General features: G+C 52.3%; 1 protein-coding gene across 13 annotated transcripts in view; it reads left to right on the plus strand.

Annotated features, from left to right (window-relative positions):
- Positions 1-24516, plus strand: part of Inpp4a (inositol polyphosphate-4-phosphatase, type I, 107kDa) — a 109586-nt gene extending 85070 nt beyond the window's left edge. For 7 of the 13 annotated variants that reach the window (XM_013522726.1, XM_013522727.1, XM_013522723.1 and 4 more), the window contains 9 exons: positions 1804-1836; positions 5270-5442; positions 6288-6411; positions 7192-7318; positions 7592-7732; positions 9698-9795; positions 11687-11799; positions 13513-13667; positions 17329-21933. In XM_013522726.1, the coding sequence (XP_013378180.1) occupies positions 1804-1836; positions 5270-5442; positions 6288-6411; positions 7192-7318; positions 7592-7732; positions 9698-9795; positions 11687-11799; positions 13513-13667; positions 17329-17509 (1145 nt within the window). In that variant the 3' untranslated portion in view covers positions 17510-21933. Of the gene's footprint in view, positions 1-1803; positions 1837-5269; positions 5443-6287; positions 6412-7191; positions 7319-7591; positions 7733-9697; positions 9796-11686; positions 11800-13512; positions 13668-17328; positions 21934-22000 lie in introns of those variants that run through there. The other 6 variants (XM_013522730.1, XM_005400720.2, XM_005400714.2 and 3 more) reach the window with 2 other exon arrangements.
- The last annotated feature ends 245 nt before the right edge of the window (positions 24517-24761 follow it).

Raw genomic sequence — 24761 nt, forward strand, 5'->3', positions numbered from 1 at the left:
AGCATGGCTCCACGGGGACTTCCATTGTGTCCCCGGTAGGGAGCAGTCATCTTGGCCACATGGCAGGTCATGTTCACACCGACTTACTTATTAAATGAGCACAACTCTGTGACCCTGAAAGCCTCATCACTTCTCTGTCTGTCCAGGTCTTTGGCTTTCCTGCTTTCTGGCTCACTGTCCTGAGAATTTGGGGGAGGCCAGCTGGGGCCAAGACCCAAGGGGGACACTGAGACCCCCACGCTGCCAGCAGAGACCCCCAGGCTGCTCTTCCCTCTGTTTGTCCACCAGTGCCTCACACCCTCCCGGGACCCCCTGCTCAGTACACACCACCGCCACCAAGGCTTGGTGGCTTCTACTGCCTTCTTCACAATAGTGTTCTTTATATTCTCACACCCAAGAGGCATTCAGACTCCACCCCAGGGTCTGTTAACCTGGTGTCTGTGGATGCACTCCACGTTCGGGTGCCCCTAAGGTCAGGCTGAAATTTGCGTAGGCACGGAGAGAAAGTCCACAACCCATCACATCTCAAAGGACCCCATGACCCAAGACAAGTTCGGAGCTCCTGGTCCAGGAGTACCAGAGCAACCTCTTCTCTCTTCTCTTTGGTTGGAAAATGAATTTAGCAAGTGGACTTCATCCCAGATGAAGCCACAGAAGTGGTCCCAACCCTGCTCTTTGGGGTCACTGGAAGCTCCCAGCACAGAGGCGCCTAAACGTTGCTCCCCATTCATAGACGTGGAGTCCTGGAGGAGGGGTTCCAGGAGGCAGGCATGTATTTCTCCAAGCCCTGAGGACTCTGACTAGCAGGACAGAGGCTTAGAATCATTCCCAGCTCACCCCTCCCAGCCAGGCTCCTCTCTGTGTTAGCTAGGTGGTCCCAGGATACTTGGGTTCTGACAGAGAGGTCCAACTCTGCACCTTCACCTTGCACTTCGTGTTCCTCTAGGCCACATCCAAATATGACTAGAGAGTGAGGACCTCTTGCCGCCCGCTTCATCCCAATCCAGGCTCTAAACGGCTCCCTGAAGCTGGTTCTGGCTGGTCTTGGGAATCCAGAACCACCTATTTCAGTACCCTGAAGACTTTCCTTAACTGAAAGGCTCAACTCTAATGTGACATAAATGTTTACCCTGTGATTCCTTCTCAGGCTTGTGGCTTAGATGGCACACCAGTTAACTAGGAATTTTAAAGTTTTTATGGGAAATGTGAATTGAAATGAGCAGCCCAGTTGTAGCTAAGCAGAAGTGAAATGTATTCTTTGAAGACCTGGAAGGGAATCCTACCTGGAGACCTCCCCGAGGCCATACAACTTCTGCATTTAGTTAAGTCACAAAGACTGGCCTAGGGTTCTTTAGTGGGCCTTACCATCACAGTCACGGTGGTCCATCTTGAACCCAGACCTACCCAGTAGATCAGGGCCACGGCTCCCACTGGGGAATGCTGGGTTTGCTGGTCAGCCTCTCTCATTGGATGTCGTGAGCTAACGTGGGGCTCCATCACTCCCATGTCATTGATGTGGGCGCTTTTGTGTGTGGCATGTATCACATCACAATGTGTTGGATCACTCGTCTAGAGAACATTTTATGTTGAAATATTAGCAACATGAATGTCAATGCTGACAAGTCAGTGTTGTGCACACTACAGAGAGGACTGCCGCCTCGGGGCAGCCTCGTGAACCTTCGGGGAAAGAGGCCCCCGTTATGCCTTACTGCAAGCTGCTGCTGCAGCTGCTGTAAGCGTGATTGCTATGTTTGATCTGTGTCTGCTCCTTAATCATCCCTGTTGCCCTCCATTTCTGTGCAGATTGCAGCCCCCCTCCTGAAGAGTCCAGCCCAGGTACGTGATTCTGTTCCAGGCGCTGCTGATGTCTTGGTAATACTTGGGTAGTGTTTGTAGCTAAATTAGCCAAGATGATCTTCTGTTCCCACAGTTGGGGAGATCGTTTAGGACATCTTCGTTGTGAGGCTTGGTGAGGGACCGTTTGGGCTAACGGGATTGTGGCCTAAAGCAGAATACCATGTAGTTTGGTTTTGTTTTTCTTTCGTTTTTATTCTCTCTCTCTCTCTCCATCTCTCTCCGTCTTACATCCTAAAACCTTTCCAGACGACTTGCGTTCATGAGTGTGTTGGGCTTCCTCGAGTGGGTGACCTGCACATTTGTGCGTTAACCTGAACCTGTGAGCAAAGCCCTGAAGACGGTCAAATCATAAGGGTCCACCAGAAGTCCGGGACATTTGTAATCATGTAACATCTCTCAGAGTCTCGGAGCTCTGCAGTGCTTACCACACATGGCAGTGGGCCTCAGTGGCAATCAGAAGTGGAATTTCCTTCCCGCATTTGCATGTAGAATCCAAAGTTTATGGTTCTAGTTCAGGGGTTGGCGAACCGCAGTGCTGAGCTAGATCGTGTCCTCAGCCTGCTCTTGCAAATACTATTTTATGGGCAACCAGTCATGCCCGCCTGCTCACGTATTCTGGGTGACTGCCTTTGTGTGGCGGTACCAGAGTTACTTGTGACAGAGACAGAGATGTTTACCGTCTTACCCTTTGCAGAAAATGTGTGCCAACCCTTGATCTAGTTCATAATGAGCTTCCTGGATATGGCTTGTGGTTCTCCCAGAGTGCGCATGTACCCCCAAATAATACGGCTTGTTTGGTTTTTCTTAAACTCCAAAAATCAGCTACGTGATCAGTTTGATGACTGCATATTGCAGAGAGGGTAGACATGTAAGGTGGTGGGTGGGACACCTGCCTTCTGTCTGGAGTATGGCAAACTGGCCATGGGAGGATTCTCCGAGCCGTTCCCTCAGGTCTGCTCGCACAGCACTGTGATTCCCACAGTGGCTCCTGGCAGAGACTCCGGAACCCCACTTGGAGCCAGCTTGTCAGTTACCTAAAGTAGTGTGATCCGTGAGTTGACCACTAGTCAGCAAGTGTTACAGGCCGGCAACTAGGTAAGGAGCTTGTCCCAAAGAGCAGAGCACCTGCATTCCTTGGGACATTGCTTAGTTGAGTTGATTGTTTTTAATAAGAAGACTCTCCCACCAAAGGAAGCAGATTGTAAAGCTTCACCAGCACCAGTGTCCCAGATACCTTAGGGCCTAGGTATAAATCGTATTTTCGTATTTGAAATATTTTTTATTATGAGTTTCTCCTCAGATTGGACAAATGCATTACTTTTCCACCCCAGCAGAAGCAGAAATAGCACGGAGCTTAGAGTCAGCCAGACAAGTACAAATGCAGTTGTCCGTGTGTGTCTGGGAGGCCCAACCTCACTGGTGCTGTTTCTTGTCTGTGGGTTCAGGGAGGACAGAAAATTAAAATAGCTGAAGGCAGCGGTAGACAGTGGCCGCTGCCCTGTGGGACTGCAAGCCCCTGTCTGGGCAGACATCACCCAGTCTCCCTCCCACCTTCCCCAGGACATCGCGTCCTCACAGCCATTCTTCTGTACTCCAGTTTTGTTGTTGTTCTTTTTTCTGATGTACCAAAACAAAGCCATTTTGACACAAATTTTGTGTATAGAAAAGTGGGCAGAGTGAACAAGTTGTATGGAAAGGCTTGGCCAAGCTCAGTAAGGCTGCGGCAGGCGCACATTCTGATCATTTTCCGGTTAAGTAACCTGAGATTTACATACTCCTTGTATATGCGTGTTAACTGGAAAAGCCAAATAAAGTTGGCAGTGTGTGCTCCAAGTGCATTTACTTCTTCGTGAAGGGTAGCGTGAGGGACTGCCTGGCCTGCCCTTCCCCAGACTGTTCCACTCGCAAGACCCCGAGCCCTCTTGGCCACTTTGATAGGTGCTGAATGTAATTGTCAGGCATTCAGCGGAGTTCTCTGATGAAACAGAAACGTGAGAATTTTAGGGGCACAGAAACGTCAGCCTCTTGCTTAGCACTGTGCTCGTCTCCCGCCAAGGCCCCCTGTGGCTGAGGGGCTGAGGCCCTTGCTTGAGGGCACCGGCCCTGGGCTCACATTTTCCACGTCTCAGTCCAGTGTTCTTTGTCACCATGACTTATTTGCTAAGACCTTTCTGCTGTAGACTTTCTAAATTTAAGCCTGCTTTTTTCCATTACGGATGCAAATCCTTGTCTGCATACGGTGTGCCCGGGTATCCCGTTAGATCATTTCCAGCCCTTGAGCTGTGACATGTACTTAATCCACGTGAACCAGACCCTGCGTGTGGGCGCTTCCCTTCCCACTTCGCTCTGCCCATCCCGGGCGCTCCCCTAGGTTGATTTCCCAGCCAGGCACTAACTGGACGGTCGTGGGAGCAGAGCCCAGGCTCTCCTCGCTCCTCGGCCACCCTCTGCGGCGTGGTGCCGTGGCACAGGGCCTGCTGTGACTCACACCCATCCTGAGGCTGTGTGCTGCTGGATGTCACCCCAGCCTGGAGGCGGGCTTGGGGTGGTGTGCTCCCAAGCACGGGTGAGCAAATGCCTATTTCTGGGCTCAGTAACCTGTTAAAAATATAAAGAATGAGGGCATGGCTTCCCTTTTTTAATGCCTTCTAAATAGAAAGGGGAAAAGAGCCAAAGTCAAACATACCCCTCACCCTGATTCTCTCCCCTGAGGTTTTATTTTTGAAAAGTTGTTTTGGTACAAGGTCCAAATTTTCTTATATTTCTAAAAGAAAAGTAAGCTAGAAATAGCTGGCACCGGGCAGCGTGCTGGCACTGGACAGGGAGAGCAGAGGGTGGGGACACGCGGACAGCGTGGAAAGTGAGAAATTAACACAGTGGTGCACAAGGCCAGCGGTGGCAGAGTGGGTCTTTCGCCCCTGAAAGCCAAGGTCTCTGCTTCCTGCCGGGTCAGGAGAAGTGAGGTAGCAGAGGACCTCTCGGGGGGCCCTTCTCTGTGCTGGTTGAGGAGCCTTGTGCCTTGGAAGGCGATTGACCTCTGCCAAAAGAACCCTTGTCTGGCCTTGTCATGGGTTTCAGAGCTTTGTGCTGTCTTCCTGAATGGGCAGGGTACTGAGTATGGAGGTGGGCATCCCCGTGTGTCAGGGGACCGGCTGTGTGCTGGAGGCACCGAAGTACAGCTCGTGTTGGACGTTAATGGAGAGACTGTGGCCGGAGCAGAGCCAGGGTTGGCTCTTAGCGGACTTGGGGCCAGTTCTGGGGCAGAGGGTGGGTCAGGCAGGGTCAGAAGGCACAGACGGGGGAGGGGAGGGGAGGACGAGGGTGCTGGGCGACAGGTGACCTGCAGACTTAACAGAACCTCATTCCTAAACCCTTCCTTCCTAATCGCAATGACTCCCTCGCTCGTGCCCAGGTGAATGGAGCGAGGCCCTCTACCCACTGCTGACCACCCTCACCGACTGCGTGGCCATGATGAGCGACAAGGCCAAGAAGGCCATGGTCTTCCTGCTCATGCAGGACAGCGCCCCCACCATAGCCTCCTACCTGAGCCTGCAGTACCGCCGCGACGTGGTCTTCTGCCAAACCGTAAGCCCCTGGAGGACCGCGAGGGTGGCCATGGACGCCCCCTACCTCAGGAGGAACAGGCTGGGAGCCCCTCGCCCTCTCCCTTCACTTGTGCAAACACAGGTGGCCATTTCGCCTCCTGCCTGTTATTTTTAAGCTTACCTCATAGAGAAGCTAGATTTCAAATGGGGGCCAGCGGTGGCTAGAAATTCATTTCCCCTGAAGAGCTGCCACGGACAGGCTTTGCACTGCCCTGGGGAGGCAGTGCACACAAAGGCCCCTTGGCCACCTTTGTCAGAGGCACAGCAGGCACTTTTGTTCTGTGGCTCAGTGCAGAACTCCGTTTTGATGGTTTCTGTTATCTTTTAGTGAAGAGTTAAACGTCACAAGTTAGAAGATGCCAGTAATAGAGTCAGCAAAGCAAATAGCGCTACCAGGCTGAGCTGATCCTCTGCAGTCCCCAGCTCTAGCCTGGCGGCCTGTTCCGTCTCACAGCACACCCGCTACTGTGACTAGCTTAGTCTTTAGCCAGGGGTGGTGGGGAGCCTGAGTGGACAGCCCTTTACTGTGGGGAGTTACTCTAGGCTTCCAGAAGGTTCTAGCCTAGGACTAGCACAGGTCAGGTCGGAAGCTGGTCCCAAACCAAGCCCACCTTCTGGAGTGACAGCATGGCAAGCCCGGAGTGTCCCCTGTCCATCCCATGGCCTCTGCCCACTGTGGCTCCCATGCCAGAGCGTCCCCTACTGTCCTGTCCCATGCCATATCCCAGGTGCAAGAGGGGCTGCTGCCCCCCTCTAAGCAGCAGAAACTCAGGGACGAGGCCGTGAGCTGCCCGCCACTGCCCACACTCTCGCCCTGCCCCACAGCTGACAGCTCTCATCTGCGGCTTCATCATCAAGCTGCGGAACTGCCTGCACGACGACGGCTTCCTGCGGCAGCTTTACACCATCGGGCTGCTGGCCCAGTTTGAGAGCCTGCTGAGCACCTATGGTGAGAGCCCAACCCCAGCCTCCCCTCCCTGATACTGAAGTGAATGCAGGACCCAGATGGAGCCGTGCGCGGCGCACATGCGGCCCTTGGTCAGTGTGGCTGCTGGTTTTTGCTGCATATCTTGAGGAGCTTTCTAGTGGAGCTGGGTTGGTGATTGTTTAACCAGGTATTTCCTGTAAGGCATTCGGGTTGTTTCTGCATGGATCTTAACAGAACTTTTTGTTCAGTGACCCTGTACATAGAGGGTCCTCGCGAGCCTCTCCTGACCTTGTCCTGCAGCCATTACGTTATGGGAGGAAGAGTCGCCAGGTCAAAGGGGGCAGTGCTTTAGAATGTAACAGCATTTCCAGACCACCCTCTGGAGAGGCTGTCTTCGCCACAGCCTTGCTCCTGTTTGTTTCTTGTGAGTCATTGCTGAAGGTATTTGTGAGCTTGCTGTTCTCAGACATAGAGCTGATGTCCAGCCCTGTGTGGCGGAGGGTTGTGACTACAGCGGAGCTGCTCCGTGGTTTCTCATCTCAGTCTGGAAGAGCTGGCATTGCTTTCTGTGCCCTGTGCATTTCTGTATCCGTCCCACGGTTGGTTCGGTGCTTGGCGCAGGTCTGAGCAGGCTGACACCTCTTTCCAACAGTGGCCTCTGTAATGTGGATGTGGGGTGACAGCAGTGTTTGGGGGCTCCAGAGCCCGTTCATACCTGCACCCCTCCAGTCTGCACCATTCATGGGGAGAAGAGTGAGCCCCGCAGCCTGACAGATGGCCTCCTTCCCTCTCTCTGCCCAGGTGAGGAGCTGGCCATGCTGGAGGACATGAGCCTTGGAATCATGGACTTGAGGAACGTGACCTTTAAAGTCACGCAGGCCACTTCCAATGCATCAGCGGACATGCTGCCTGTCATCACAGGCAATCGGTAGAAATGTTTTCCTAAAAATCTGCACCGGAGCAGTGCTCTTCATTTATGTCTGTCTCACGGGGTGCATGCTTCTGTTTTATTTTCACTCTGTTTCATTGTTAAGAACATAAGAACACTGGCTGCAGTCCCCTATGTAATTCCACCCGCATAAAGGTCCACCTGGGGTTTGGATGTCACAGAACCCAAGGGCTGCCCTGGGGCTCGGGCCTTAGCCCACCCTGCTGTCAGTATCTGGGCTCACGCTGCCCTTCCTGTCTCGCTCTCCTCCAGTGATGGGTTTAACGTGCGGATCCCCCTGCCAGGCCCGCTCTTCGACGCCCTGCCCCGGGAGATCCAGAGCGGCATGCTGCTGCGCGTGCAGCCCGTCCTCTTCAACGTGGGCATCAACGAGCAGCAGACCCTGGCCGAGAGGTGCGTGCGCCTGAGCCTGCGTCTCTGGGGCCGCGCGGCCTTGGGGACTACAGGGATGTGCTTGTCCACCCTGTCTAGGTCCTGCGCTGGGCAGGCTCTGTTTTCCTACTTCCTGGAGGTTGTCCAGCATAGCCATCTGCCCGGCACTGATGACTGCACAAAAATGCCCCAGACGCAGTCTCAATTCTCAGAGACTCGGGCTGGTGGGAGAGCGGGAGATGGGTGTTGCGATGGAGGGAAACGTGGAGAGTCAGGGTTCTGAGTAGGGGACCCAGTGTGGCCTGAGAGGGTCTGTGAAGGAGGGCATAGGTGGTGAGTGAAGGGGGTTATATATTTTATTGTCTTTGTGGTGCTGAGGCTTAAACCTAAGTGCTCACACATGGTAGGTAAACAGTCTAGCACTGAGCTACATGCTCAGCTCCTAAAGTGGGTTTTGGGGTAGGAGTAGGAATGAGCTGGATGGGAGAGGAGGAGAGCCTGGTGTCTCGGGCCAAGAAGGCTGAGCAGGGGCGTGCACTGGGAGAAGCCCATGGGCCTGGGGCACCAAGATCTGGGCAGGGGTTAGCAGGCAAGTCAGCACGGCCTCCTGGGACCAACCAAGAGCCAGGCCTGACCCTAAAAGCTTGGGCCGTGTCAGCTCCCCCAGGATCCCTTGGCATGCATCGAGAGGAGTCGTGTTGTGTGCACGGGGGGGGGGGCATATGTGTGGGGTGTGGGTGCCTGTGTGCTCACACATGTAGGGCGGCATGGAAGGAGTGAGTTGCATGTGTGCAGCTTGTAAGAGCCTTGCACGAGTACAGGAGAACCCTTCCTGCGTGCCGTGAGGCAGTGCGGAGAGCAGCAGAGGAGGAGCACAGTGGGAGAAGGCTGGTTTGTCTGCTCCTAGCATGCAGGAAGCTGCGTTTCCTGGGCAGAGCCTGTAGAGGAGAAGCCATCAGCCCAGGACAGTGTTGGTCCCTAAGGGAACAAGTGCCCAGAGGGAGAGTGAGTCCTGCCCTCTGAGGGACATCACAGGACCATAAAGATGCCAGTGCCAGCTGGGCATGACAGCAGACATCTGTAACCCCAGCTGCTCAGGAGGCTGAGGCAAGAGGATTGAGAGATGAAGCTCAGCCTGAGTAACTTAGAATTTTTCTTTTTTTTTGGTGCTGGGAATCAAACTGAGGACCTCACACTTTCCAGGCAGGCCGTGTCACTGAGCTGTATCCCCGGCCAGCCTGGGTAACTTAGTAAGACCCTGTCTCAGAGTAAAATGAAATCACAAGGCTCAGGGGGTAGCTCGGTGTCAGAGCACTTGCCGGGCATGTTCAGGGCCCTGGTTCAATGCCCAGCACCACAAAACAATGACAGAAAGGGGCTGTTGCTGAGGGAGTCACGCAGCCGGAAAGTGGAGGCCTGGAGAGTCGGCCTCGTTTAGTGACCACCTTCCTTGCGGGCGACGTCCGCAGCTCCTCCCTCAGACACTTGCCACACGCTGATTGCAACCTTCGAGGAGGAGTCGGGGCCTCGGGCGGCCTAGGGGGATGGTGGCCACGGGTGTCTCTTCAGCAGACAGGGCGACTTCAGATTTGAGTCCAGGACGGTGTCCTCAGTCTTCACAGCCCAGTGCCGTCGCCTCTGTCAGTACCTTGGGGATGGGAAGACACTGGGACTCCGAGCTGAGGGGCAGCGTGCTGGAGTTCCTGTGCCGCGCCGCGCAAGCCTCTCAGGCTTTGGGTCTGGCACGCACCACACTCCGAGGATGCCTTAGGCGCACCTGCAGTTCTGCGTGGCTGCTGCCCACAAAGTACATTTAGGCTGGTCCCCGCACTGTAGAGGTGGCATCATGCTTAGGAGGGGAAAGGTGCTTAACATGAGACATGCATGATAAGTGTCTTAAAGAATCGCCATTATTAGCATTCCTGCAACTCTGTGTATCAGGAAAGTGGCACGAGTTGACTAACAGTGTCTCCTTACCCTCCCAAGGTTTGGGGATACGTCTTTACAAGAAGTCATCAACGTGGAGAGCTTGGTGCGGTTAAATTCCTACTTCGAACAGTTTAAGGAAGTTTTACCTGAGGATTGTAAGTATTCCCCTGCTTGCAGTGGGTTCACCTGTGTCTTGGTTACTTTTCTCTTATTGCTGAGACAAAATACCGGATGCCCAGAATGAAGGAAGGAAAGGTTTATTTAGCTCACAGTTTGTGGAGGTTTCAGTCCATACTCAGCTGGCTCCAAGGCAGAGTGGCACACAATATAGTGCAATCGTCAGAATGGCAGAAAACAGCAAAAGCAGCAAGAGAACAAGGGGAGGAGCAGTGGAAAGCAGCCTCTTTCCCTCCCTTACACTGCATGCAAGCTACCCGCCCCAGGGCGAGTGTAGCATTCACATCCATGAATCAGCCATGAACTCTAGAGGCCCCTCCCCCCCATGACTGCATGAGGCTTTGGGGGGACATCCGGACACAAACCATAGCAGCCTGCTTGTCCCCTCGTCACTTTGGATGCTCTGCTTGCCCTGCTGCATGCATACGTGTGTGAGCTATTGCCACCCCCCACACACACACAGCAGCTGTTCCCCTGTTCAGATTGCCTGGCTCAAGCTCCACCCAGAGAAGCTTATTCTATGAGCTGCTTGTGCAGTTCCACGGCACATGGAGAGGAAATGCTAGGAAAAGCTTGGTGGGTGTTCGGGGCAAGAGGGCCCCTGCTGTGTCCATCCCCTGGAAGTCATGTTCACTAGTGCGTGACTCTCTGTGTCCCAGTGAAAATGCTGCAGACGGGCTCTGGCCCTCAGAACTCAGGGAGGAACCCAGGCCGCACAGCACGGCCCTTGCTAGTACAGGCTTCAGAGTCCAGCGCAGCAGGATCACTGAGCGCCTGCCCTGTGTAAAGTACGACAGGATGGAGGGTTAGTGAGACTGTGGCCCTGCCTGGAGGAGACCTGTCCACCCTGGAGCGAGGCTCCGGAGAGGGAGGGGGGCATGCTGGGCGGGCCTCCTGGGCCTCCTCTTGGAAGGTGCGGAGGACCGTAGCTTTAGAATTGGTGGGAAAGCAGTGCACCGTGAGCGTCTGTGCTAACAGTGGGCTGGGCTGGGCTGGGCTGGGCTGAGCGCCCTGCGCATGTTTCAAATCCCACAGCATCCTGCAAGGCCGGGTGAGTGCTTTGTGCACATGCGGAAGCTTGGGTAATGGAGGAGGCTGCCCTGTTAGGAGGGACTGTGGCCCAGGGTCTTGGGGCCAAACAAGTTTTTCACTGGCAGTGCTCAGTTGGGAAGAGGAAGGGGTCCACTTTATCTTTCCAGGTTCACCCAGCAGAGCATGCTGGTTGGACTAGAGAAGGGAACACAGGCCACTAGTAGCCAGGGGAGGCTGCGAGACATCGGCTGAGAGGTCGTTTCCTCTCTTTGATTCTCACCTGGTGCTGATCTGGGCAGGGCAGGCGGGAGAACCGCCCCTGCGGCGGCTCCTGGAGGCTGAGGCTGGAGAGTGAGGGATAACGTCACCACGTCCCGGCCTGGGAAGGCCTCGGGGGAGAGCAGGGACACGTGTTCCTCCAGGGGTGGCTGAGGTCCCTTGGAGGAGGCTGTGCTTTCCAGGTCCCCTAAGGTTTCCAGGCCCTCTGTGGTCAAGACCCGTGGCCCGAGTGTTGTCTGTCCCTGGAAGACGCTTGTTCTGCCACTTCCCACCTCCATCCTTGGCGTGAAGCTTCTTAGTGTTTTAGAGTCCACTGTCCATGCCGTGAGAAGAGCTGAAAGGGGATGAAGTGATTGTCCTTTGGCTAATGTGGCAGTGATGGAAATTAAGGGCTCACCATTCTAGTAGCCTGTCCCGTTGCTAAACGCCTCCCCTCCCCACTGTGCTCTAAACTGGTCACGTCACCATCTCCTTCGCAGCGGGCTCAGGCACCTCCCGTGCTTGGGCGCCACATCCTGGCCGTGGCTACCTCTCCCACTGATGCCTCTGCCCCTCCAGGTCTACCTCGGTCCCGCAGTCAGACCTGCCTGCCAGAGCTGCTGCGGTTTCTGGGTCAGAACGTCCACGCCCGGAAGAATAAGAATGTGGACATTCTCTGGCAAGCTGCTGAGGTACGGGTTCTAGTGAGGAAGAGAAGCTTGTAGCCCACCTGCAGCCAGCTTAACAGAAGTAATGACAAATCAAAGTCTCAGCCAGGCGGAGGGAGATTTCTCCCTAAGGGCACCAGAGAAGTCACCAGATAGGATGCGGGACGCGGAGGTGCTGAATGCTGCCTGTGAGCTCATTCCGCAGGGCTCCCTGGATTCTGGTAAACTGGACAGTCTGCCCTTAGGGCACTCACCAGCCAGGCTGCTGGTGCTGTCACCTTTAGGGGCGTGCACAGTTGATAGCGGCTGCAGCTCACTGCCTGCAGCAGCTGTAATTAGGTCCAGAGGGAGACCCTGGTGCCCTGCAAGCCGGTTCAAACAGTCCTCATCCTCCCTGCCCCTCTGATTTCTTTGTTTCCCCGAGTACTTACACTGCACACAGCACCTGGGTATCTGAGCAGTTTCTTCACCTGCCCCTGATGAGGGGACAAGCTTAATTTATGTCCCCAGCAGCCTGACCTTTATTGAGTTGGGACTCGGGGCCCACTGTCCTCCTCCCCTGCCTGGGCCCTAGCAGAGGGGTGGAGGCGGCACAGACAGGGCGTAGCATAACTTGGCCCACCCTCCCGGGCCCTGCCGAGACCCAGGACCCAGTGGCAGGTGAGGGTGTGCTCTCAGCTTCCCTGAGCAGCTCCGCCCACACAGTGCTGTCCTCGGTGACAGTCTCTCTCGGGGCTGCACGCTGTTCCCTGCAGCAGCCATCCTCCGCCGCCCCATGCTTGGCGGCTCTTCTCCGCCAGAGAGCCTGTCTTCAGGACGTCACTGTTCGCACGCCCTCACCCTGGACTGCCACCAGCCGTGGCAGCTGCGACCTTTCTGTCGGTGGCACGTTGAGGAGTGAGTACTCCTTCCCTGCATAGTCTCTTCCCCTCCCTCCCGCGTGCCGAGCTCCGTGGCTTCACCGCGTGGAACGTGTGCGATGGCTCGGCGTGGCCCCTCCGCTGTCTGCCCAGGCTGCCCTTTGAGTCTTTAGTGACAGCAGAGCCCCAAGTGACAGAAGCTGCAGCAGGTTTCACAGGCCTCGCTTTTCAAGCATTCTTGTTCGGGGTCTCAGGCAGCTTTCTCGAGCTGGGCCCCGCCTCAGGATGGCAGGTAGTAAACATGTGGGCATACCGCATGCCTGCTATGACAGCCTCTGTCACGGTGCCTTTGTGAGCGTCAGATGTGGAGCAAAGCTTTCTCACCGTCTGAGGGTGGCACAGCCAGAGCCCCGAGCACTCGCCCCTTAGTCCTGTGACTCTTGCCCCCAGCAGAGCCCCAAGGCAGAGGCGTGTAAGTCAGAGGTGCAAGGCTCAGAGCCCCTTGGATGAGCACACTGCCCCCCGAGCCCTGGGCACCCCCTGGGTGACAGTGGCTGTGACAGCAGTGCCAGGCCACCTGGGCACTGTGTGTCCCAGAGCCTCTCCTCCTCAGAATCTTACAGGGTGGACCTGGGAGGAGTGTCCCTTAGCCGAGGCAGTCGTGGGTGATGCAAGCCCCTGAGCCCTGGGGCCCCCTGGGGCTGGGTCTTGTAGGTGACTTGGTTTCAGTTACTGCTCAGCAGGGTACAGAGTAGGGAGGGAGGCAGAGCCAGGCTGGGGCTGGGTGCGGAGTTCCTGCCCCGTGTCCCCGCCGGGCTTGTGAGGAGCTGCTCTCCTGCAGGCCCCCTCTTAAGCACAGCACATTTCCTACTGGCAGATCTGCCGCCGCCTTAACGGGGTCCGATTCACCAGCTGCAAGAGCGCCAAGGACCGCACGGCCATGTCGGTGACGCTGGAGCAGTGCCTGATCCTGCAGCACGAGCACGGCATGGCCCCGCAGGTCTTCACCCAGGCCCTGGAGTGCATGCGCAGGTGAGTGCCCCGCCCACCGCCCGCACTGCGCACCTGCCTGTGTAAACTGCAGATGAGCCGGGGCAGGCCGGGCCAGGCACATGAGTCTGACACAGTAAAGTGCTGGCCCCGTCCAGTTCAGGGGAGCATCCAGCAGGGAAAGGGAGAGCCAGCAGTCTCTCCAAGCAGGACTGCGCTGAAATGTAGAGCAGCAGGCCGGCTGGGGGTCAGGCAGTAAATGGGGAGCTACCCAGTGCCCCAGGCTGCCTGCCTAGCTGGGGGTGGGGCCGAGGGCCCAAGCTCTCCCAGCAGTTCCAGCCGTGTCCGTAGCGGGTGCACGCAGCATACGGTGTGCCTTTCCAGACTTGAGTGAAGGAGCGCGTCTGCAGGTTGCACCGGCTTGCTCCGCTTCCTCTCCAGCCGTGGGCACCGTTTGCTTTTATGAGCAGAGTCCAGTGAGTGTCTCATGGCGATAGCTGTCAGTGTGCCCGGGCCACCTCCCCCAATGACGTCCTGATTCTGAGGCAGCAGGCGTGTTTGCAGAATGAAACCCAGAACTCAGACTGTCCACTGTTGATGGATGGCTTGTTTCAAGCACTGCTGGGCAGCCCCCTCCCTCACATACCAAAAGAAAGGATAAGAAACGCGGTTTTCCTGTCTCCTTCGATGTACTCACCAATGCTGTTAAAGTCTCGTGTCCAGTGGTCACTTCTACTGAATGTCCATCATTTGTCCTCTCACCAAATTCTTTAAAGTGTTCAATTCTCTTATCCTTTCTGTATGTTTCTGCCATTTGACCTTCTCACAATAATGCACAAAAGCGATGTGTGAGCTTTTGCCTCTTGATACCAGTGTTTTGTAAAAATGGCATCACTTTGTCCCTGCCTTGTCTCCCCGACTTCACCCAAACCTCTCTGAAGTTCCTGCTCCTCCATGCCTTCTGCCCGACAGTGGAAACTCAAACACCCTCCTCTCGGCCACTGACTCAGGCCTGCCCCCAGGCCCCGGGCCCTGCAGGCTCCCTTGTCCAAGGAGAGCCCGGCCTTAGGTGGCAGTCAGCCTGCACCCAGCCAGCGGCACACGGGTGAGAGGGCCCTTGTTGTGGTTGGGCAGCAAAGATCAAACCTGGGTGAGGGTGGTCAGCAGTAAAGGACCAGGTGAGGCCTCCTGCTCTCTGTCTGGTTTTGAGCTTGCGAGCAATTAGCAGAGACAGTAACTCATTCTGACCACGTCTGAGCACCAGGTTACCAGCAACCAGGGTAAAGTGGCTCCAGAGAGACTCCTTGTGACTACAGGGCCGTCCATCTCCTAGCTCACTGGAGCTTTGCAGGACAGCTTTTCTGTTGATTTGGCGGAAGGGCTTTGTTTTGTCTTGAGGAATTTTGTTTTATGCCAGGTATGGAACCCAGGGCCTCAAACATGGTGAGCACACACTGTACCACGTTCCCAGCCCAGAGGAGCTGGTACAACTATTATGACACACAAAGCACTCTTTACAACTTTGAATCACGTAAGTAGTTGATATTCCTAGTGAGAAAATTAGATAAGCCTCTGCACTAGTCCTATCTCTCTCTCTCTCTGTCCTTTTAATGCAAATATACACCTCTCTGCAGGTGAACCCTCTATTCCTGTAGTTACAGAGCCATGTCAGTATTTTGTGCATCTTCTTCCAAAGGCATATACACACCATACTTACCTATACATGCGGGCATGAGTGTGGTTAATCCACGTCAGTTCACCAGTGCCTGACTACCACATACTACGTACATCCACACACAAATGCACTTACAAGTACCATTCTGCCATTGTTTTAGCCTACTTCTTTTTCCATTTAGCTATTTTGAGTGTTTTAGGCTAATGAATGTAGGCCTTTTTTTTTTTTTTTTTTTTTTTTTTTTTTTTTTGCCTTTTTGAGACAGAGTCTCACTATGCAGTTCAGGCTGGCCTTGAACTCACTATGTAGCCCAGGATGGCCTCCAATTCACAGCGATCTTCTGCCTCAGCTTGCTGAGTGCTAGGATTACAGGTGTGCACCACCATGCCTGGCCTACGCCTATTATTTTTAACACATCATAATTTTTCTAACTTTTGAGTATTTAAGCAGCATATGAGTGTTGAGCATTTTAATCAATGGTGAGTGAATATACCTACTTTCCTACCAACATTTGCCAGATTGAATTCTTAGATTATAAATCATACCCCTTGGTCAGGCTTTGTAGCAGTTTTTATGTAAATTAGCAAGCTGCCCTCCAGACCACGGTTCCCATCCCCCCACCACCCTCCTCCTGACGTCCAAGCTTGCTAGAGATGACACATCCTTGGTCAGCGCAGGCCCCAAGTGGCACCTGCCATCCACCCGAGGCCCCTGTATGCGGGAAGGTGTGGTCCCCCTCCCTTCTTGTTTCATCTTACCGGTGAAAAACAGAGCAGGCAGGTGGCCCAGGTTGGCGCAAAGCTGATGCCCCAGTTCCCGAAAGCGCAGGGGAGCAGTGGCTGTGAATGTTCAGCAATCAGCCCGTTCCTAAGAAGCCCTGATCTGTAGCATTTGGCAATTGCGGGGGCTTGAATAGCTCCACCAGGGCTCATCCCCAGCCCCAGGTGGTACCACCAGACGTCCCTGGGACGAGCCACGTGCGCCGACTCCAGCACACGGGGCGCCAGTGTGGAAAGTGTTCCCTCTTGGAGCAGCACAGACCTGTAGGGCCGCCCAAGGCTCCCAGGGTCCCTGGACCTCCTCCTGCCCATCTCCAGCGGGTCCTTCCAGCTGCCTGGGACCCAGGACTGGATGTTCTGTGACCCCTGACTCCGTGTTGCTGTTGCTACTTGTGAACGTGGATGAGGTTACAGTCAGGTGGTTCTAGGGACCATCTCAGCGCCCCCTTTCTTCCTTCTTTCCTTCCTTCCTTCCACCTTTCATTTTTGTTTGAGCGAGGGGGTGCTGGGGACTGAACTCCAGGCCTCGTGCGTGCTCGCCACAGGCCCCACCTCCGAGCTGCACAGGGCCCCAGGACATTGCTTCTTTAGTGCCCAAAGAGGGGGAAAACCTAAGTGCCCAGCATGAGATTGTGGAGAGTAGCACTCGGCTGGGGACACCATTGCTCCGGCCCTGCACTGCTCGGCCTGCGGCCCCCGGCTGTCCAGGGAGGGCTCCGCTCAGGCGGGTCCCTGGGGTAAATGGTTTTCGTTTGTGTGGTGCATCAAGAGGCAGCTTGGCCACCTCCATTGTGGCAGCCCCGCCCGGGCATCTGTGAGAAGGTCAAAGCCATGGCTCTTCATGTTCAGCTTGCTTCTCCGAGACGCCCGGCCGCAGCATGCGGGGCCGGCGGGCGGCGTGGGGCTCTGCTTGGCCAGCTGAGAGACAGTGAACATGGAAAACCATTCTCCAACCTACATGTGTTTTTTTGCAGTGGACTGCAGTATTTTTTCTTATTTTCACTTCTCTTTCTCTCCTTTTTTTTCTCCTGTGACTGTGCTGGTTTTGTTTTGGTCTCCTTTCACACCCTTCTCTGCATACCATTTTTTCTTTCTTTTGTGACTTCATTCCATTTTTTTTAAAAATCTTACTGTTTGGTTCTCTTTTTTCCCCATACTTTTGCGTAAAATCCATCGCATGTGTCTCTTTTTTTCTTTCTTCCCTTTCTTTTTTTCTTTTCCTTTCTCCCGCACTTTTTCCTTTTCACAGCATTGGAACACGGGAGGTAGTCACCCAGAAGAACTTGAGCGGCCTGGTGCCCATCCGGGACTTAAGGCTAGACCCCAGCCTCCTCTGTTCCCTTCCTTTATTAGCGCTGAGCCCCAATTTACTGATTGTGTGGCTCTTTCTGAGCATAGCATACCTGGTGACCAAATTGCGTTGCAAATGAGTATCATTCTGAAAAATTAATGAGTCACAAGAGAAAACAAAAGTGCCCGAATATGTCCAGCCACCGTGTACCTAACTGCACAGAAGGAAGGTGTCAAAGCGTGGCCTGCCAAGAAATATCTCATGCCTTACAGTTTGATGTTTTGTTCTTCTGAACTGTACATACCTGCCAAATTATTTCGCCAAGAGGACTTGTTCATTTCAATCCTGTAGCGTCTTCAGTGCTTGTAACATGTTCTTACGGTGCTGTGCCCGTTACCACTTTATTTAGCTGGCCTGGAATGATTTGTACCAAATCTCTAACCTTCTGATGTAAAGCTGTTTATTACCTGTACATCTCATGTGCCCTATTTCCAAGAGAAGGGAATTCTGTCTGAAAAGAATTTGTATATTTGATACTATTCTTTAAGTGTACCGCTCACCTTACCCTTCCCTTTTGAAGAAAAATGAAAAAGATAGATGCTTTATAACTGACTCATCAGATCAGCCTATTTCATAGGACATATACTTTCTGCTTTCATTTTAAAGCGTAGTCCCTGGATTACAGTAGCAAACAGTTTGCAGAATCATGCATTTCCTTGCTTCTTTAGTTCCAGTTGGGGGTGACACAGCTCTGAAGAGAGTAGAGCATTGTCTCATGTCGGCACATAAAGATCACATTTTGCATGTGACTGCAGAGAACTCCTGGATGTTACACTGACTCTAGGAATTAATGCACATTGTAACAAAAGGACCTTAAGTTACATGCACTTACTTTTCTTGACCTAGCATTTTACATTTAAAAAAATCCGTCTGTAATTTCAGGTTAAGTCCACACATCCCTGTCTTACTAACCACATATGGTTAGTAATGAACAACAGCGCCCCCCTCAAAAAGTCAAAGAACAATTACCAAAAAATGAGGGTTAGCTTTTGAGTAGTTGTGTCCTGAGAGTTACTTTAATTCCTGCTATTGTAACTCTTCATTTTAACATAGTAATGTCCCTAACACAGGATGATTGTCACCTTAGCATTCGGATGTGGCAGGGGGTAATTGTCTGCCCGTAAAGTTGACCAAATAAACCAGGGGAAATGCTGCACACCCTGAGTAAGAAAGTGGCCTCTCTGCGCCTCTCGGGTTGTATTAGATTCTGCTTCTATTTTGGATTTCTAATTGGTTTCCTGTACGCTAAAACTTACGAAGTGGATTTCTTTTCACAAGTGTAGAAAAATGAGTAAATTAGAAAATCTGGCTTTTCCAGAAGCCCGGCCCCCACACGCACACAGGCCCAATCCACAGCGGTCTGACCTCTCCATTCTCTCTCCAAGACTTCCAGACCTTACCCTGGGTTTCTCCAACTTGGCATCAGCACAGAGGAGGGGTTCTAGGAGTCACAGAAGCAAAGAATGACAAGTGTCAAACCGAAACAGTAAACTCTACAATGTAAGGCCTTCTCACACCCCGGGGACCGCTGCTCCCCAGACCCTCCGGCGCTGCAGGCGTCCTGGGCAGGCATCACGCCTGTTAGCCTGTTGCGGAGTGCCCCGGTCTCTCTAGAGCAAGCTTTCAGTGCAAAGTCTCCCTGATGGCGAGCTGACTGTGCCCTGGACTGTGCTGTGTCCAAACTTGGAAGCTTGCCCTGTTTCATGCCGCGGTGCATACTTCAACTTTTGGGGGCTATTTTGTTTGCCTCATTTGAAAAAGAAAATAAGAGCCCACAGCCTCTGCTCAGGCGACAAGTTCCTGATGCCCGTGGTGGCAGTCCCTGCGCACGCCCACCTTCACGGGACGGCGGCCAGGCGGGGACCACACACAGAGTAGGGAGGTGTCTTACCAGACAGCATCCTCCCTCCCCAAGGCCCCTGGGTGCCTTGTGGTACTGGGCAGGGTCCCATCTCAGGACCCCACCACACAGCAGAGAGAAGCTGGGGCAGCCGGAGGAGTCCTCCTGAGGGCGCCTCCAGGACACCGTGGCCTGATCAGCTCCTGTCAGGGCCAGCAACGCCCTCTTGTCCTGTGTGAGCTGGCCGCTGGGTTGAGAGAGAAGCGGGGCAGAAGGGCAAGAGGCCCAGGCCCTTGGTTTTGCTGCTCCCGGGGCTGGGCAGAGGCTGTGCACTGCCCTGTCCCTGCATCAGTCAGTCCAGGCAGCGGGTGGCTTTTGGTTTTCTTTTTTAACAGTATCTGAGAAAACTCAGCATGGAGGCCCTTTATGCTGAGTTTTAACATCACCACAGGCTTTAGCTCATGAAACAAGGCCAGATGCATATTCATAATCTTGTCTGCTTTAGCGAGAACCAGGCAGGGTGGAACTGGCAGGAGGTGCGCGGGAGGGGAGTTGCGCTGTTCGGTGCTGAAGCAGCTTCAGCGCGGAGGCGGAGTGATGTCTTCTGCCCTAGCCCTGCAGTGTGCAGGCAGCCTTCTGAAGTTACAGGGCTTCCTGTTGGGTGGCCTTACGAGTTCTTTCAGTCAGTACGACGGTCACTGCTGACTGCCCTGCTTGTTTCAAGTGGAGATCTTGAAACAGTGGCACATTGTCCCTCTGCAAAGCAGCTCCCCGGTCTGCTGAAGGGTGGCCAAGCCACTGAGGCCTCCAGGTGGGCTCCAGGGTGGGAGAGCCCCGCCAGAGGAGGAAATCCAGAGGCCTCCTTAAAGTTAGGTGTCATTTAGGGATTGCACATGAACTTCATTTCAAAAATGGATATTCTTGAAAAATAAGTACTTCTGATGTAATAGAAAAATAATCAGATCACCTCAGAATAACTACAACTCTCCTGCTGGCTTCCATGGACCACCAGGGCGCCCTCTCACCTCTATAGACCTGGTCCCAGGCTGAGTGACAGCTCATGGAGACCCACACATCACACAGTGGCAGCACAAAGGCTGTAGCCAGATTTTATAAATGCCAACATTCGGGAGAAATGTTCGATTTAGGAACTAAATTGGTAGTATAATCTGATGTATGCAGTCAGCTAAACCAGGTATCAGCTCCTTTCACATGCAAATACAGATTGTTCTTCTCCCTCCTCAAGGGAGTTTGGCAGACCCTAGTAGCGATAGCTGCTTTCTGAGAAGTTTGTACATTTTGATACAAATGGAGAAGCCATATCTGAGTCTGTTAATGTAAGCACTTCCAAAGATTGTGTATAAAAACCCATGTCTTCTGCTTTAAATAGAAATATATTTTTATCTGATTACTGAATGTTTGACACACGTGACCTTGCTCACGTGGCCTAGATGCTCAACTCAGGTGACACATGCAGCTGTGGATGGGAGGCTCCAGGGCAAGAAAGCATTGGAGTCGCTGCATGCGTTAATAGCCACCAGGTGGACAATTTCCTAAAACTACTGTCTTACCAGAAAGTATTTCACACATTCTTGGTAATGGGACTGTGGTTTTCACTTGGAAAGGCTTGAGCAGTTGTCACTGACATTTTTAAAATGCATGGCACAGTGGTCTTCATACAAAGTATTTTTTTTAAGTCACTGTTTCTTGGTAACTGCAAATTTCACATTACATAAGGGGGATTTTATACTGAACTTGATAACTAGATGAACTCATTGCTAGTGTTAGAACAGTACACAAACACGAAGTTACACTGTGCTGTGGGAAGGCATTTGTACTTAAAGATCACTTTTGCTTGTGTATTTTGTCTACATCAGAACATTTCCCAGAGAACTCACTGGAGGCTCCCACTGAGAATGTGAGACCCACCTGTCTGTTCATCCTCCTGGGTACCATACATTTTGCCACTGGGTTGCCATGACAACCTCCATCACCTGCAGCGGGGGATGATGTGGCAGTGAGTTCTCTAGGGAAGAGCACTGTGGGCTCTCACTGGCTCAGTGGCACTTGTGCAAGAGGTGACCGTGGTGAGGGCAGCAGCCCTAAAGGAGCGCTTCATTGGCTCACTTCTTCACAAGGCCCCAGCTCTGATAGTCATGCGGACAGTGCCTGGGCCTGAGGGATTGCTTTGCACCCAGAAGAGCTGTGCCCTAAGTGGAGATCGATGTCAGAACTGCTTCCTCAGCCACAAGGCTTTTCTACGTACTGAATTCTGCAAGGGAAACCAGTATTTTGAGTTTGATGTGATTGTAGTGCTCACCGTATACAAAAATGCAGCTCTTTAAACACTTTGCTGAGAGTGGTAATAGTTCTCCCTCCACTTAATTTGCTATGTCAAAGAACCTTGGAGCCACAAGTTACGATACAGCCTGAAATAACTAGACTGGAGATAAATCACCAATTTAAAGGAATGCACTTCCACTTAGATACAGCCCCGCTGTTGGAAATCCCCAGCGCACGGCCCCATACGGCTTGTATTCATCTCTGTGCTTCTTGCTTGTTTAGAAACCCGCCATCCTGTGTGTATTTGTTGTGAAGAGTCCCGCACCTGTTTAAATGAATCATTTTTAATGCTATGAAAATAATCAGTTCATTTCATCTTAGTTTTTAAGTCTTTTCTTTTTTTGCCTTTTTTACCGCTGTCATTTCTTGTGCTTGTTTTTTCCCCAGTGAGGGTTGTCGAAGAGAAAACACAATGAAGAATGTTGGAAGTCGCAAATATGCGTTTAATTCCCTGCAGCTGAAGGCTTTCCCCAAGCATTACAGGCCTCCCGAAGGGACTTACGGCAAAGTTGAAACATGAACACACGGTTTCCTCTAATTAGTTGTCACCTCATAAATGTGGGTACCCTCTAGTGTTATATACGAATTCTTCAAGAAGACCAGAAGGATTGGCTTTTTATTTTTGTGGTTTTAAAAAAATATTTCACTAAAGAGTCTATGGAGCATGTTCTTTCCATTGGAATCCATAGGAGGTATTGTTGGCTCGGTAGTGTGGATAGTAACTATGCCCATTTAAGTAGCCTTCAGCTATCAGCACAGCTAGCACTGGTAGTCACCTAAGCATCCAGCTAGCTCCGTCCAAAAGGCCAGAGGACCTTTTCAAACACCCACTTAGGCACTGCTCACCTAACTTATTTTTCTACTGAGTAACTCAAAAGTGAGCCTTGAATTACAATCTACTTTTTAAAATTCTGACTGTGAAACAGTTGGATCCCAGGCAGACTGATAACTGTTCACTCAAGTTTGGGGGACTCATTCCTAATGAATTACCTCCTGCCATCCATAAAACCCAAAGTTGAGAGACTGAGCAGTCACCCTGAGCTAAGCCTCGATGCAGAGGTGACCCCTGCAGAGGAACCACACGCTGGGGCCACGCCTCTTCCTGTCCAGCGTGAGTTCCAGTGCAGGGTGTCCCCTGGAGTCTGGAGCCAGCGGCGTGGTCCCTGTGTGCTGTCTGCTCTTGAGCGCTGCGTGTAGGTCCGCCATGCCCAGAGTTTCTCCTTCCTCCCTGGAAGTTCTGTCCTGAAGGACCAGAAATGTGACGTGGCTGATGTCTAAGAGATAATACATTTGTGGGGAATCTATGACTATGTAGAGCTAGTGGAAACCTAAGTATTTTCAGAACAAAAATTCTTTCGTGGGATTTCCAATAGATCTTTTTCTACAAGACAATACAATCATGTTTGAATGTCTGATGAAAGTGGCTTATTTTCAGGTTTGCAATAATTGTTACATTCCTCTTCTCATTCTGTTATATGACTGTTGAGAAAATGTTCAAGTGAACTCTTCAAATGAGATTCTGAAAGGGGTTTAAAATGGTGCGGTCATCTTTTATGAGGTGATGATGGGTCTTATCTGCACATAGCAGAGATTTTCCCTCCTTAAGAGTTTTATGTTTTGGCAACTTTTTTATCATGATTATGTTTACATATTATCTAAAAGGATGTAAATGAAGTATATGTGGCACATATAAACAATGCTGACTCTAATGATTTGTACACACGTTGGAAATACATACAACTCTAGATACTATTCTTCTGGCTCCTTTAGAAACACTTACCAGCTTGGGCCTGGAGTGAAGCACAGGCAGGACCAGCCTTGGCAGGGACACAGAGTAGGTGAGCATCCGGCCGGGGTGGAGCTGGGTGACTGACCGAGACCTCCTCGTACCCAGAAGGCAGCGCGCAAATAGCCTGCGGTCACCTGGTGCCTGCTGGGAGGATGGGCGCTGGTGTGGGGGACCCTGTAATGAGGGCTGGCGACAGCTCAGTGACCTCCCTCATTGATAGGTTCACCGTGGCGGGCAAGTGGCAGAGAAACTCTTGTCCACCAAACCTGCCGGTGTCAGACATTCCCCTTGGTCGGTCTCTGGTCAAAGGCAGCTCGTTTTCAATACGGCTCATTTAGCCTGTCACCTCTGCACCATTTCACTTGTTATTTTTAGTTCCAGCTTTTCCTATTTTAACATCACAGCCTTTCAAAACTTTTATTTTTTAAATTAAATGTTACTCATATTCTCAACCTTTTTTGTCCAAAGAACATTAAATATCTGCATTCATAAAGGGAATACAGCAAGTGTTGACTCATCTGTCAGCAGTTTTGCGTGGAGCACCTTAGTGTGGAGTATTTTTCCAATTTTTGGTTTCTGTTGTGGGTCACCATAATGCTAAGGCTTGGCCAATCGTGTAGAAAAGATTCCGGCTCCAGTGTGCTTTCTGAAAGCATGTGACCGGCTCCTGGTGGCACTGGGGACACACTAGTCAGCCTCAGGCAGACCCAGCTCGGGTCCGCCTGGAGGACCCTGAGCTTCCTGCCGTGTCAGGAAGGCCATGTGACAGGTTCCGTGCAGTGTCCCCCTCACCGCACTAGAAACGCAACGTCGTGATGGAGGGACGGCGGGAAGGTCGGATGGGCTCTGTCCGAGCTCCTGCAGCACAGTTGCCTTCGGTCTCCTTTCCACATGTAAAAATACTGTATAATAGCTTCGTCCCCACACAGTTGTACTTGCCAAGCTAGCGTGTTAAAATACTTTTATTTATTTGTTTTGGGCAGTATTAATATATATATAAATATATATATAAACATAGTTACTGTTTTATATATTCTTAGCTCATTCAAAGCCATGTATGCTGTAAATGTGCTAGTCTTTAGAATGATGGATAATAAATCACTGACAACATTAAGCTGGGTCTTGCCTGGTCATTCCTCACGTCAGAGGCTGAAGCTGGACGGCCAGTGCCGCCTGGCATATTCCTGCTGGGCACCATGATCTGTGCACTGGTAAGCACGGGCCCCTCAAGAGTAATGCTTTTAGGGGGTGGGGATATAGCTCAGGGGCACAAGTGCTTGCCTGGCAAGTGCAAGGTCCTCAGTTCCATTTCTGGTACCAAAAAAAAAAAATTATATATATATATATAATGCTTTTAAG

This window comes from Chinchilla lanigera, unplaced genomic scaffold (assembly GCF_000276665.1).
Source record: "Chinchilla lanigera isolate Chin_1 unplaced genomic scaffold, ChiLan1.0 scaffold00069, whole genome shotgun sequence".
Classification (NCBI taxonomy): domain Eukaryota; kingdom Metazoa; phylum Chordata; class Mammalia; order Rodentia; family Chinchillidae; genus Chinchilla; species Chinchilla lanigera.